Here is a 14,362-nt window from a genome sequence, read left to right on the forward strand (position 1 = left end):
AGCTGGAGGCACTGGTTCTGTGGTGGTCTGTGCTGGTTGCCTGCTGGCTTTTGGCACTGTTACACAAATGGTCCTACTGGACCTTTCCATCTGGGCCATGGTGAGTGGAATCCCTTGGGATTGGGCTCTCCAGGGAAATGAGGCAGTGCTTGGTCCTGAGTCAGATCCTGACAGCAGGATTCTTGGCCAACCCCAGGACAGCTTTCTTGCCAGGCACTGGAGTGCTGCCTGTGATGTGCCTTTGGAAGAAAAGCATGCTGTTAGCATGATTAATGGGCTGCTGGAAAAAAAAACCAGAACTTTGATGTGCTTAATATCAGCCTCATTTTCCATCTGTTTTTAAATGATTTAAGGCAAACTTTGCTCTGTTGCTGTTGGCCCCTCTGATTAACCATGTATATTTATTGAATGGATGTAACACTCCAGGATTTTGACATGCATCAAATTTTTCCCTTCACAGCAGAAAGATGTATTCTCACTGATGAGTGCAGCACTGCCCATCACAGGACAGCTGGGAAGGAGATGGCAGTGTCCTTTCAATGACTCCCTCTGGCTGAATGGCTGATGAATTCAGCATACTGCTGGCATCTTGTTTGTCTTATCTTAAATGTTACCTTTTCTTCTTGAAGGCTAGCCAACACAAAAGTAACCGTGAAGGCTGCGTTTGCAGATGACTTTGACACCTCCAGGGCTGTTGCAGCAATTATGGACCTCATTCACCATGGCAACAGACAGCTTAAGGCTGTTACTAAGGTAACCCATTAGGATACAGAGATCAGAAAATGACAGCTGTCCACTGTCCTACTGCTTAATGCAGACAGATTAGTTTATTGTTCACATAAGAAACCGGCAGAAACAAAGCTCCATAAATTGCTGACCTTAATGGAGCCCATTTGTCCTGACCCTATCACAGGAATTGTGCATGGCTATTGTTTTGTGCTTTGTTGTGTCCAGAGGATGTTTCTTTCTTGCTGTCCTGTATTATTTATACCTAAGGCTTCTGAAGCTGTTGTGACATGCTGCTCATTTAAGTGCTGGTTCTGTGTTCTTACCCTGCTTCTTTGCTTAATATCCATGCACAGAAATGAAGTTAAACTGGGAAGTGGTGGAGGGTGGTTGCTGCAGGGGCTTTGGCTGGCAGCCCCAGGTGCACTGGGCAGTCTTGGTGACAAGTTCAGTGCTGGGGACTGAGTGGCTTCTGCTGTCAGCAGACTGTAACTGGCATCAGCATTCCCTCATGAGTCTGTCTTCAGATTGTTTTGGCAAATTAAGGCCCTGTTAAGATCTCTCATGCTGACACAAAGAAAGCATCTGGTAAGGACAAGACTTGAGCAATAAACACTATCTGAAGCATTTCTGGGTTCTTGTTTACCAACAGCTCCTTTTATCACTCAAGGCGAGCACCTCAGCCTTGTTGCTGTTCTCCCTGAGTACTGGTGTCACCATGTTCACCATGTTCATGCAGTAAAAGAAATGTGTGCATGGTAGTAACTGGTTTTAAGAGAGAATTAGCCTGTTGGTTTAGAAATCCTGCCTCCTTCTGGTCCTGCTTTGGCATTGGCTTTAAATTCTGTCCTTAGTCTTATCTTTACAAATTGACTCTCTAAGTGAATCCCTGACCTGAAACACTTTGCAGCAGGGATCTGTAATGGCATTGCCACTCCTAGATGCAACTACCCCCATTTTGTCAGTCACTGCTTGTTCCCTCTGAATTCCTCCTGTCAGTCATTTTGTTGAAAATGGGATGGGATATTTGTGGGCACCCTACTGGGATTTCTGGTTGAGGTGGTGGAGCTTTTCTGGGTACAGCTCAGCTGTCTGGAGTGTTCCCTCTTTATTATGTAAGTTATGAGTATAGTTTTTCTCCTTAAGAACTGTGATGAAATCCACATAACTACTTATTCCTCTCTTTAGCCTTCCTGCTAAGCATTTCTCACCTTAGATGGCATGCTCCTGTTCCTTTGTCCCAGTGGCCTGCTCCAGCTCCTCCCAGTTCAGATATACCTATACATGTTAAACTATAGCTTATCTCAGGCCCTAATGAAGGTGTCAGATAAAATCCAGTACCAGCTGCTGATTTGCTCCTGCATCACTCTTATTTTTCAGGCAAGGGTTAGTCTGTCATTTAATCCTTATTTTATTGCTGCTGCTACCAGGGCATGACAGAACACCATACACTATCTCAAAGCAGTCTCCACGTGGATCAAATCAATAAGATACTCTAAGAATTTTTTAAACTTTTATATTTTAGGTGCCCATTAATGTGGGATTTTGTTCTTTTTATTTTGTTTCCATACACACAGCCCTTTCATGCCCAGAAGTGCTATTTTTAGTTCTAATTTACTGCACACATGTAATGCATGGCAGCTTCTCACATCTCTTCTCGCTGTGCAGGCTGGTGATAAGCTCTTCTCTTCCCTTGTTTACTTAAATCCCTTCCCTTTGTGCTGTGAGGTGCTTTTATATCTCTAAGATTGCCTGTCTGGGCAGGTGTTCCTGGTGGAGGTAGATCTTTACAATTAATAATAGTTTTCCCTTGTGGACTAGGCTACAGAGAGATGCTGAGTTCTGTAATATGTATTGACTGGACAATCTCTTTTGAGTGTTTTCTGAACAGGATGCTGGATCTCCTAGAAGCTCTGTTGTGTATGGAAGCATTATTTCCTATATAGAAGGCTTTTTCAATGCCCTTGGGATGTCCTTTGGAGAAAGACAGGTAATGAAATATCTCTTCTATGTGTTCAAGGATATGGTAGCAGCCCCAGTGTTATGTTTCATAGAGTGCTTTCTGAAAGCATCAGATGTAACAAAGTTATTTATGGTTTTAGTAAACCTTTCTGCACTGCTTGCAGTTTCTCCTGTGATGTTTTAGGGCAGTGTATGAGCAGGTGGAACAAAGTATGGGCTTTTTACTTCCTGGAGGTACTCCCATGTGACTTCTGCACCAATTTTGCTGTGGAAATGAAAGACTGAGGAATGAAACAAGAGAAAGTTAGCATTGGAGGCCTTTAAATTGTCCTGTTATGTGCCTGTCTTGCCCCAGCCTTTGCTCTTCTTCCTGATGGCTGCATCCAGGCTGGCTTTGATTGCTGTGTGAATCTTTGCAGTTGTGAGGGGTCCCACTACTCTGCAGAAAGCCAGGGAAAGGGGCTGCTTTGCCTTGAGCCATGGAGGAATATGGGGAGGGGAGGACAGTGAGCTGGGGATGGGAACCAACTGGGAAAGATAGGAATGGGGAGAGAAAAAAAAAAGGAGAGAAAAGCTCAAAGCAAAGTACTGAATGGGAAAGAGAGGCATCAATATGGAGGTGATATCCCAATGTATGGAAGGGGAGAATTTAATATGACACAAGGTGCTAGAGAATAGCAGGTTGCTCTTTGCTCCTCTCTGCTCAAATATGGAGCTGAATGCAAAGCAGTGGAAAAACTTTTTGTAGAGAAACTGTTCTGCAAAACAGAGCAGTTCTTTTGGGGAGGGGGATAAGAGAATAAGAAAATGTAAATAATATTATTCATCCTTTGAAAATCAGGCAGTATAGTGGTAAATGCATATATTTAGTCTGCCTTCATGGATTTTCTCACAAGATTTCTTTCAAAACAGTAACTGGATGTGATTTGGCTGTGTGTTACTCCTCACAGCCTGTGGTTTGCATTTTAATTTTTTACTGGAATACTAAACACTTAATTTTTTTTGTTAGCTGGATGGCAAAGTCATTCATCCAGATTCTGGGCTGTCTGTATGCAGGCATCTGGTGCACCTATATAGTCGCTGAAAGAAGTATCTGAATGCTTTTCTTTGTTGTAGGCTGTGCTAGTCCCTTTCTCTGTGTGGCAGGGGAATCAGCAGAAGATGCTTGTCTGAGATAAGCAGGAAGAAAGGAGCAGTTCATCACACTCCTCTCTGTTCCTCTGCTCTTTCAGCTTCCAGTAGATGAATCAGTCAAAATCTTCATTAGAAAGGTCCATGGACTACCACAATTCAGTAAATAAAATGGTGTAGGGATTGTTCCCCAACTCTGAGAGCAGCCACAACAGCTCAGCATCCAGCCTTTCTTGCCCCTCAGCCAGGTTGCCCCAGGCATGCAGTTTGCTAGGAGCAGTCCCTGACCACAGTGGGTCCTGGCATGTGTGCTGTGTGGGAGAGGGCTGCCTGGCCTGGACACTGCTGGGCTACCAGTGCAGAGAATACAGGCAGCAGTGTTTGGGCCCCCTCATTTGGATGTTTGCTTGTAGCCTGTGGGTCTGTCTTGCTCCTGGGCTGGCCTAAGGTAGCTGCATGTGTTTTGAAGTCATCAATGGGGATGCAAGGAATGGTTCATCTCAGTGTAGTGGCTGTATACAATAAGAGCACCTGTCTCTCTCTGCATTGGCAAGAGAAGATCTTATCCAAAAGGAGATAAGATGAATCCATCTGGAAAGGTGATGAGTGAAAACCGTTGTGCCTGTTTTAGAGCTGGGGACCTTTTGCTCTCCCAAAGAAGTGCAGAGTGTTGGATGTATTGCAGGTGCAGCTGGGGCCAATCTGTGGAGTAAGCAAGGGCCAGAAATTTGAGAACAGCCCTGAGAGGCTACACAGTGTTTTATGTGGCAATCAGACTATTTCATCTCCTAAAGCTGCTCCTCCTCTTGAAAGCTCTCCCTCCAGTAGGTGCCTGGTTTGAATTCTTGGAGTGGTGTTTGTAGAGGCATGTTTCTTGCTCCCATCATCATGGCTTTCCCTTCTGTATTTAAGTATTTATCCTGCCACAGGTTACTATGGAACATTTCTGGCACTTGGATTTGTTACCTTTTTCAAGCTCATAAACTTTTTCCTTAGTATGGTTACATGTTTTGAAAGCTTGAGGAATTCACTGCATTTCACATTCATACTTCAATAGCTTCCCCCTCACCTCCTCCTCCTTCTCCTCTTTGTTTGTCAGTGACCTCTGAAACTCTGCTGCCTTTCATTTCCATCCTGCTGTTCGGTGACTAAACCCAGTCCCCTCTGGCTTTAATTACTCAGCTGCTCTTCTGCTCCCAGATGATGTTGCTGCCAGGAGCTTTGCCCGTGGCCTTGGTGTGCTTTGTGCTCCTGCTCTTGTGTCTTAGTGATAAAACACTGCAGTGGTGTTCTCTTGTTTGTTGGCAGTTTGTCCTTTTCCTCCCCCTTGGGAGTTTGCCTCTAATGAGAAACAGGGGTGGTCTCTGCGCCAGGAGTGAGATCAGGAGCCTGGCTGTGGTGGTGCTCAGGAGTGGCCTTCCTCTTCAGCTGGCTCCCAAGCTCCTGTGCTGGCAGCTGTTGGAGCAGGGCTCTGTAGGAGGAGCGAGTCTGTCCCTTCCTGAGGCATTGCCCAGAGAGACTCCTGCCAAGCCAGAGGAGCCCAGGGAAGTTTGGAATTGGCTGAGGGGAGGAAAGGGCTCGGCTGAAGCCAGGAAACACCCACACCCTGTGTGCAGTAGCTGCTGCTTCCTGCAGGTTTTTTGAGTGCTGAAACTTTGGGTAAAGTGGATCAGGTGAAAGTTCTGTGGATTTGGGAAGGGTTTCTGTAGAGGAAAGGAGAAAGGATAGAATGGACTAGAGACTTAAAGCCAAAATACTTACTTTTCCTGGTTTGTGTTTCCTGAAGGAGGTCTGGAGCTCAAAGAGAGAGTAAGGGGCTGATGTGTTCTCTGTCTTTGGACTTGTACAGGCAAGGAGCTGTCTGAGCTGGTGGCTAGGCTTCCCTTTCTGTGTTGGATTCCTGTTACCAGGCCTTTCTTACATGAACTTGTGTGATCCCTTTTTAAGCTATGCACGCTTCTGGCATCTCCGAGGGTTCCTGTGGCAGTGAGTTCCCCACTTGGGTTATGCAGTGCGTTGTGTTCATGTGAGAGCACTCTGCTCCAAAGTAAATGCTTTCTTGAGCAGGAATATGCTGCATTACTTGCAAGTGCCACTCCACCATAACTTTTGTCCAGCATTAGTGAGATGGTGACGTTTTAATCCTACCAGTATATGGAGGATGCACAACCAAGAGAGGTGATAAGGCTCACATTGCTATGGTGATGGGGGTGATTTTTTTAATATCATACTCAGGTGTTTTTAAACAAGCACTCTGTTTGGTTGCTAGGTGTCTGTGGGAGGAGACAGGTCTGCAGTGCTCTCCAATGTCATTGAAGAGCTGGTGAGGTTCCGCTCCAAGGTGCGGCATTACGCGCTGGCCCTGCCCGAAGCAGCCGGCGCTGTGCCAGGGGAGGGTGAGGCAGGAGCTGAGGAACACAAACAGGAGAAGAGGAAGCAGTTAATGCAGGAGAGAAAGCCCCTCCTGGAGGCTTGTGACAGTCTGCGTGGAGACCTTGCTGCCTTTGGAATCCACATAAAGGTAGGAGACAATAACCCTCTTTGTGAGACTCTCAGTCACTTTGTGCTGCCCTTGTGCAGCCTGTGGCACTGTGCCCTGCTCCGTGTGACTGAGTCGCAGGAGGTGGAAGTCAAGCCCTTGTCTGGCAGTACTGCTGCCTTCTCTTCTGCTCCCCCTCAACCTTGTTGTCTCCATGTAAGCCACTGAATATCTCATAATGTTCAGAAATCTCTAAGTTGCCCAAGTTCAGTCCAGAAGGAAGGGTGTGAGTTGTGTTCCATCTTAAAAACCATTGCAAGGGAACTGGAAAGTAAACCGAGATGACTTGTGAAAGTAATGCCTTACCTACCTCACACTCCCCACCAAAAATAAGTCTTCATCAGAAAGCCTCTTCCATGTTCAGCAGCTTCATTTCCAGCTGTTCCTGAGCCACAGGATTGGTACAGGATTCCTGTACCACTCCTCTCTCCATCCTGCTTTCTACTTCTAGCGTACACCCAATGTAGGCTAAAACACCAGTGTTCTTTTCCATTATCTCAGTAGCATCTCTGGCTCAAAAGAAGACCCTTTGGGGCATTAGTGCCTTCTGCTGGTTCCAAGGACCTCTTTCTTACTTCTTTAAAGTGCTGCTTCTTCCAGTTCCTCTTGGTCATTACCCTTCTTGCCTCTGTGAGGCAAGGGTCAGTGTTGCTCCTTGAGTGCAGAATAATCCTCCATGTTCTCTCCCTCCATCCAGTTTATCCCGTTCATTTTTCCTTTGCTTGGGAAGTGATCCTGGCAAGTCTGGTTCCACGGTTTTACCAGTGGGAGGATGGAAAGCACAGTGACATCAGGGAGTGACAGCACACATCTGCTCCAGCTGCCAAGTGTGAGGGCTGTCACTTGGCAGCATGGTTGGCTCTCTCCTCTCTGGGATGACACAAATCAGAGTGAGGGCCAGAGCATGGTGGTGGTGGTGAACTGCAGCTGTGAAAGGAAAGGGAAGCTGGAGCATCTGCTTCCTTTAACTTGTTTGTTCCCCACTACACTCACCTGTCAAGCAAGTTTGCAAATCCAAACAACTGTGCTGAGACAAAGTCTCTGGAGAAGCATCCTTTTTTTCCATCTCTTGGAAAAATGTTGCAGCCCCACCTCCATCCTTTCACAGGTCTGTTTTGGTTTGTTTTTAAAGGGATTTACATATGAAAACGCCACAAATTAATTTGAGCCAGGATTCAAACCATTCCATTTATTTAAAAAAATTTTTAATAACCTGAAGCTCAGCATAATCTGTCCCAGAATAGATTGCTCCAGAAGACAAAGCACACATGCACTTAGGAGCACACACAGAGCAAGCATCAAGCTGAACTCCTGCTTTTTTTGCTGATACTATGGGAGCATCCAAAGGTGTGTTGTGAGGTTAGCTCACAGCTTGCTTTTGCACATCCCAGAGTCCTGCAAACAGAGTGATGCTGCTCTGCAATTCCTCACACAGGCACACCAAAGCACGTGTGCAACAAGACAGAGCCTACACAAAGCATGGCTCTCCCCACCCTCTTGCTCATCATGAGTCTGCCTGGCTGGGTCAGCTGATGCCAGAAATGCCTGGTAAAACAGCACCTAACAGGGGTCCTGCTTGCCTAGTAAGTGCTTGAGGCAGTTACATGAATTTCTCATTTCTGTCCAGCACCTCATTTCCACAAAATGTTTGAACCTCACACTGTACAAGCATTAATGCCAACACACTGCCCTCTGTCACGTGAGGCTCAAGCAAGCCAGCAACTCCTGAAGTCCATGTGCAGCAGGAAAAGCAGTGGAACAGATGAAGCAGACCAGCCTCAGCTCCATCCAGTGCAGACTAGGAACCCCCCTAGTTTGAGACAGGGGAGGGAGGGGGTGGCTCGAATAGAAGCCTAATTTTCTTAAAAATCAGATTTTAGAAAGGATAATTTGTCCTTCATGTTCTAGCTTGTGATTTCCCTACTCTGGTTTCTTCTGTCAGGTTGCTCATTGCAAAGGATGTTGGCTGAAATTCATAACTTGCAACAACAGACTAATTTAACAAAATCCACGTGTCTTGTCATTGTAATGTGCTTGGAAGCTATGCAACTAAGGGAAATGTAGTAATTGGGTATTTAGGCATCAAAAAGTTTTCATTTTCATGTAAAAAAAGATTCAGCAGTTCCAGCTGCTCTCGTGAGTCAGCACTCCTGGAACGTTGTCATGTTCAGATTAATTTTTATTTTCAACCACTGCAATCAGATAGCTGGTTCTAAATAGAATGTTCAGTTAGTTGCAATATTGGCTTCAAAAATATGACAGTATCACATTACAGATACTAAAACCAAGATGCTTCTGTCTTGAGTTCATATGAAACATGTTCAGCAGTACATGAACCACTGAGACTTGAAAATGCAATTACATGAGTTGAGTATAGCTACTCATGTGAGAGGCTGCAGCCTGCTGCAGCATCCCACGCTGAAGAGGTGACATTTCCACTCTCTATTTCTTTCCTCTGAGCTAGGAAAAATTGTCTAGTTTTGTTTTACAACTCTGAGCGTTATTAGTAGCAGTGGCATTCCTATGAGATTGTATTGCCACCTCTTTTGTCTAGTTGAACAGCTTTGCTGAGTGAATCTTGGTTAAAAACCTGTGATCCAGTCTGGCAGGAATGACCTGGTGACCTGCTTACTTTTTCTTACAGGACAGAGCTGCTGTTTCAACCTGGGAAATTGTGGAAGGAGGGCACACAGAGAAGCAGGCTGACAAAAAAAGCTGATCCCTCATCTTTGGACTGTTTTTTATTTCAGCTGCTTTGGCAACTGTTGTAAATACCAATTCTTTCAAAATAAAATCTGTTGAACAGAATGGCCAAAAATGATAGCATGTAATTTGAGCAAAACTGTTGGCACTAGTACTTGGTAAATAAATAGAGGCCTTGCAGCACAGGTGGTGGAAGCATCCAGAATACAAGGCAGCACAGGAGCAGCTGCACTGATTTAACACAGATATGGCTCTGTTCTACTGCAGGAACTGCCCCAGCCCAAAGGCTCTGTCATCTGCCCTCGCCTCGTGCTGCTGACCTGACATAGAACTTAAACACAGAGAAGGCAGAGGCAAGAACTTAGGCCTGTCTTTAAGGTGAAAACACTTAAGTTTTATGCCTGTTGGTTTGACAGTTCTGTTCCTCTCAGATACAGGAACGGGGAATACTTTTAACCTTGAAGTATTTCCTTATTGCAGTGGTGCTGCTTTGATCCTGTGACACCTCTACCTGTAATATGATGGTATCCAGTTTCCTATAAGGCTTGGTATCTTCTGTTTGCTTTTGCACATAATACAAGGAATTTCTCTAGCACACTCAGGATCTGTACAAAATTGGGAAGATAAAATTAGGATGTATATGTAACAGTATAAATATGATTAGTTTTTGTCTGTTCAGTTGCCTTTTTGCTGGCACTGGCTGCTGTGGCTGTGGGCAGAGGTGCAGAAGCCTCTCTTACACCTGAAGTGACCTGTGTTCTAGGGCTTGTGTTAATGTGGGGCTGGTACTTTCCTGGTACCTGCACTTTTAAAAATCAATTTATGAAAATGTAAGAACCAAGAATGTGGGTTCATTACAAGGCACTTGTGTGTTTTTAAAGTATCTGTTCAACAGGCTAAAGGCTTTCTTTTATACTGTTGAGAATAAAATGCATAGCTATTTTTCTGCTCCCTTTCTCTATTATCTGTACTTCCAGAGAGGAGTGGGGTGTCTCTTCATTCAGCACTAGGGCACAGGTGCTTATTTGACACAGCTGGTATTGTACATTTGCTTGTGGCAGTGTTGTTCTAGCAAAACAGAATAAATGGTGAGCAGCAGCTCAGCTGCTGTGTGAAATGGGATCAGCACACACCAAACAAAGCCCAGTCAATCTGCTATTATTTTTATTTCCTACCAAAAGAAACTGCTACATTTCCAGAATGTTTAAAAATTGTAACAATTTGTATACATTAGTGAATAACAGTTACAACTTCTGTGTAGCTTTAAAACCAACAGGGCAGGTTGAAATCTGTACTGAGCTCTGTTAATTGATTGACTTTGCTTACATGTCATTTAGATTATAATACCACTGATGTTCTAATTACAAGAAAAAAATAGTATTTTAAAGGCAGTAGCTGTTTTAAAATCAGTTTTAACTTTCTGATTTCATTTAAAAGTAGTCAGGTTTCTCAAATACATTTAAAGGAGGAAATAATAGCTTAAGTTTCCCCAAAGATGCAGACAGTTTACAAAACTGCTTAAATTAAACACTAAAACCTCAGTTCTTAAGAGTAGTCTGTGAACCCTCATAGAGCAACACAAGCAAACACTTAAAAACCTATTTTAAAAATAGGTCACTGGTTTAAAAAGAAAAATGCATCAGGGTGAGGTAGTAGTCACAGTGCATCCAGAAATACCAACTCTAAGGTCTGAAGGGAAATACTTGGAGTAGCCTTTCTGATTCCAGGTGCTTTCTGCAGGCAGCCATTGCAAGGAATGAGAACAGTCTGACTGGTCTGTGAGACACCACATTCCAGCTGAGAGCACCACAAGAGTGGCTGTGCTGAGCAGGTGACATCTGCTGCGATAGCCGGATGTGTCGTGCTTGTCCCGGCGCTTTAATGGGCAGGAACACTTGGAGCTGGAGTGGGGGTTCAAAGGCAGTACCCATTTAAATTTGCTTTGAATTAACTTGCCTCCCTCTCCACTCTGGTTCAACCTCTACAAGCTTTGACTAAATCTCCAAAACTTTAAGGAATGGTCCTGTGCAAAATCCAGCTGAAGTTCTGCTTTACACCTCATGCTTGCCTGCTCCGCCAGTGCCAGATCAGCGTGGATCTGACTGTGTCTGTCCTGCAAAGATCAAGTAAAAGCCTCTACGCTTTTTCCTCTAAGAACTCCTTCTTTTTGCAGTACTGTGTACTGTACCTGAAGCTCAAACACCAGCCACCCTATTTCTGTTCCTCCTTTGACTTGCTGTGTATGCTGCCTGCACTCTGCTGTGAGGGTACAGGTACGAGCTCTGGGCTGCCTTCTGCTCCTTCAGCCTGCATTCCTGCTGGCTCATCGCTGTCCACCTACAGATCTGTGTGCTGGGCTGCTCTGAGCTCTGACCCAGCAGGTAACTGGAGTTTCAAAAGCACTTAGCTCTTCCATGGTCACTGAGAGCTAAACCAGTTCTGCTGGCTATCACCGAGTTTCTTGCCCCACCTAGTACCTCTCCGAATGACAATTTCAAACGTTCATTGTACTGAGTCAAGACCAGATAAAGAAACAAATTTATTTATTCTTCAGGTAAGCCTAATTATTGTTTAATGAATTTTACTGCTAAGATTCATATAGCATATCTTTATTCTGCCAAGGGGGAACCTTTTAAAAAAAGACATTACAGGAAGGGATGCCTTGTCCTAATGAATGCTGCCTCTGGGACCAGGAATGGGAAAAGGCAACTAATTACATTCAAAATCTACAGCAACTCTCATGCATTCCCTTTCCAAAGAGGCTTACTTTTTGCTTCTTACTATACTAGCATGGCAAAACATGAAGTGCAATAGCTAATTCTAGACAGAGGGTCTAATAATGACAAGTGACAACCTTGGTGAAATCCAAGAAATTCAGTTGAGCTGGTGGAAGAATTTTATCTACATATCAAGTGCATTTTTTTTTGCTGTTCACACTTTAGTTATTGCTCAATAACTATCAAAAAGAACAGAGGAATACTTTCAGTTTAGTTTTATTATATTATAACAGTTCTGCAACTACAGCTTATTTCAGCCAAAACATTTTTGTATTCCAAACTCTTAAAAAATATCTACATTAATCATATTTCTCTATTCTTAAAAATAAAAAATATCTACCTAACATACCAATGCTGCTACAGCACTTGAAAGGGTGCATTATGTAAATTCTACGGTACATGTAATTACTCTGGCAGTCATTGTTCTTCCTTCTTCTCTGCAGCTTTGGCTTCAGGTTTCAAAAAGTTTGTTAAAAGCCGTTCCAACTTCTGAAATCATGTCAGAAGCTGTCATTGAACGTCCGAATTTCTGAAAGGCTTGGTGGTTAGACTGCCTTGTGAGAGAGCAAGCTCCAAATGCAGCCACTAGAAAGGGATTTTGACTGAAAGGAAAGAAAAAACAACCAGAAAACAACATTATAAAGAGAATCTGAACACTTCTGTGCAATTTATAAGGTGGTGGACATCATCTTTGTACTTGTAAATATTAGCATTGCCAGGAAGGCCTCTTAAGCAAACATGTTCTCAGACTCTTGCATTGCAGAGCATCTTTGTCTGAATTTTTTAAATCAAATACTTCCCTACCCATGGCACATCTTGTGTCTGAGTGAGAAACAGAGCCAAAGCACACAAAAGGACAAAAGGCTTAAAAAGTGGGGAAGGTGTTCCATGTCTAGTTTTACTGATGTGAAGCTTCATGCTTTCCTTCAGAGGAAGACTGAAGGCTCACCTGACAGCCTTTGAACCCCCCCTTTCCTCTCCATTCTCTGGGTAGCTTCATTTAGTTTTGTCTTGCAGGGCTGGGGAAGGTCATGGGGATGCAGACAAGGCATGATTTTTAGCAGGGCCATAGGGGCTGCCCCAGGGCCTTCATTAGATCAGCTTCAAAGGGGTACAGTGGCAAGTGAAGACCACAACACAAGCTAAGGCACACTGCTGTAAAGCCTCCTACACACTTATGAACCTTCAAACTTCTAATACTGAACCTTCCCCAGAGCAGCCAGCACAGTCCAGAGCCACCTCCACCTTTCACCTCCAGAGAACCTTTTCATAGGCTGGGCCATGGGAGTTTAAAACAGAAAACAACTGCAGAATAATTCAGCAGCCAGTGCTGTGCTCCAGGTCTGGCTGATAAAAAAAAAATCCTCACAAAGCTCAGCTTCAGCTGAGCATTGCTGCCTGGAACACACTAAGGACCTCCTGACTCCTCTGCCAAGTGAGAGTTTTGTGAAGCATCCCAATGTAAAACACAGGTAAAGCAGGACATGACTTCACAATTAGGTGTTACTTAAGCAGTATCAAGGAGAGGAGTATTTAAGCCACCTTGAGAGTGAATCCTGGATGCCCAAATACTGCTCTGAAACAAGAGCTGTGTACATACAGCCTCCTGGGCTCAAGGCAGCTAAAGTACCATACTCCAAACACATCAGCATCCTCTGTACCACTAACACCCCTGAAAGCAATGTCAGTGTTTGAAAACCTCTCTGTACAGACCCATTCTGAAATGCCAGAGCCAGGCACAAGCTGGAAGGACTGGCTGCACTGCCTGCAGTGCAGTCTCCAAGCAGATGCCCTGACTCACTGAACCCAAAAAGCTCCTCCTCTCCTGCAACACATGAGGTAGGCAGGATTGGTACAGCAGGTGTCTGTGATGGGTCACCTTAACACCACTGCAGGAGACACAATGCATAGCTGGTGCCAATTACACTTTTCCTTCATCTATAAAATAAAGGAGTTTCTGAGTGAGCCGTTTAAAAGCCACAGGAGCTCAAGTCAGGAGAGCCTGGAAAACATGTGCTGTGTTTGCTAATCTCTCCAACAATTTAATACTGCTGTGCTGTACCCCATACAAAAATGAAGTCACTCTTTAACAACTAAAAACAGAATTCTTCCTTTAGTGGCAGCTGCAAATTCAGATACCCAGAATGACAAAGTAAACCAAGATTTAGATTTCAGGATTTTGAAGCCTGGTTCAACTCATTTGCCCTGAGGCACCTTGTGCAGTGCCCTTCTGGTAACATAAGCACAGCCTGGGTAAGTCCCATGGACATCTGATACTGTGCACCTGCATGTAGCATCCCAAAAGCTACAGAAGGTCTCCACTCCTCAAGCTTCCATAGCTCATTACTTACTGAGAAGAGGGACTCTAACTCCCTGACTGCTAACATTGCTTTCAACTTTATTTAAAGCTGATGCTCTCACAGAAAGACTCCATGAGTATCTGAACCAGCTAGTTCAGCAGGAACTGACATAATTTAAGTAAAAAGCCAAAAGCCATCTGCATGGCTGCTTTATGTACAACCAA

General features: G+C 44.3%; 2 protein-coding genes across 10 annotated transcripts in view; one reads left to right on the forward strand and one right to left on the reverse strand.

Moving 5' to 3' along the window:
* The window catches only part of CARS2 (cysteinyl-tRNA synthetase 2, mitochondrial), a 42,817-nt gene extending 32,814 nt beyond the window's left edge, over nt 1-10,003 (forward strand). For 3 of the 4 annotated variants that reach the window (XM_056505053.1, XM_056505042.1, XM_056505030.1), the window contains exons 12-15: nt 630-753; nt 2,618-2,716; nt 6,089-6,340; nt 9,003-10,003. In XM_056505053.1, coding sequence (XP_056361028.1) covers nt 630-753; nt 2,618-2,716; nt 6,089-6,340; nt 9,003-9,077 — 550 coding nt within the window. In that variant the 3' untranslated portion in view covers nt 9,078-10,003. The remainder of the gene's footprint in view (nt 1-629; nt 754-2,617; nt 2,717-6,088; nt 6,341-9,002) is intronic. The other variant, XR_008841731.1, reaches the window with a different exon arrangement.
* Nucleotides 10,004-10,208: 205 nt separating this feature from the next.
* The window catches only part of NAXD (NAD(P)HX dehydratase), a 49,312-nt gene continuing 45,158 nt past the window's right edge, over nt 10,209-14,362 (reverse strand). For all 6 annotated transcript variants that reach the window (XM_056505007.1, XM_056504975.1, XM_056504998.1 and 3 more), the window contains one exon: nt 10,209-12,440. In XM_056505007.1, the coding sequence (XP_056360982.1) occupies nt 12,290-12,440 (151 nt within the window). In that variant the 3' untranslated portion in view covers nt 10,209-12,289. The remainder of the gene's footprint in view (nt 12,441-14,362) is intronic.

Source organism: Oenanthe melanoleuca, chromosome 1, assembly GCF_029582105.1.
Source record: "Oenanthe melanoleuca isolate GR-GAL-2019-014 chromosome 1, OMel1.0, whole genome shotgun sequence".
Classification (NCBI taxonomy): Eukaryota; Metazoa; Chordata; class Aves; order Passeriformes; family Muscicapidae; genus Oenanthe; species Oenanthe melanoleuca.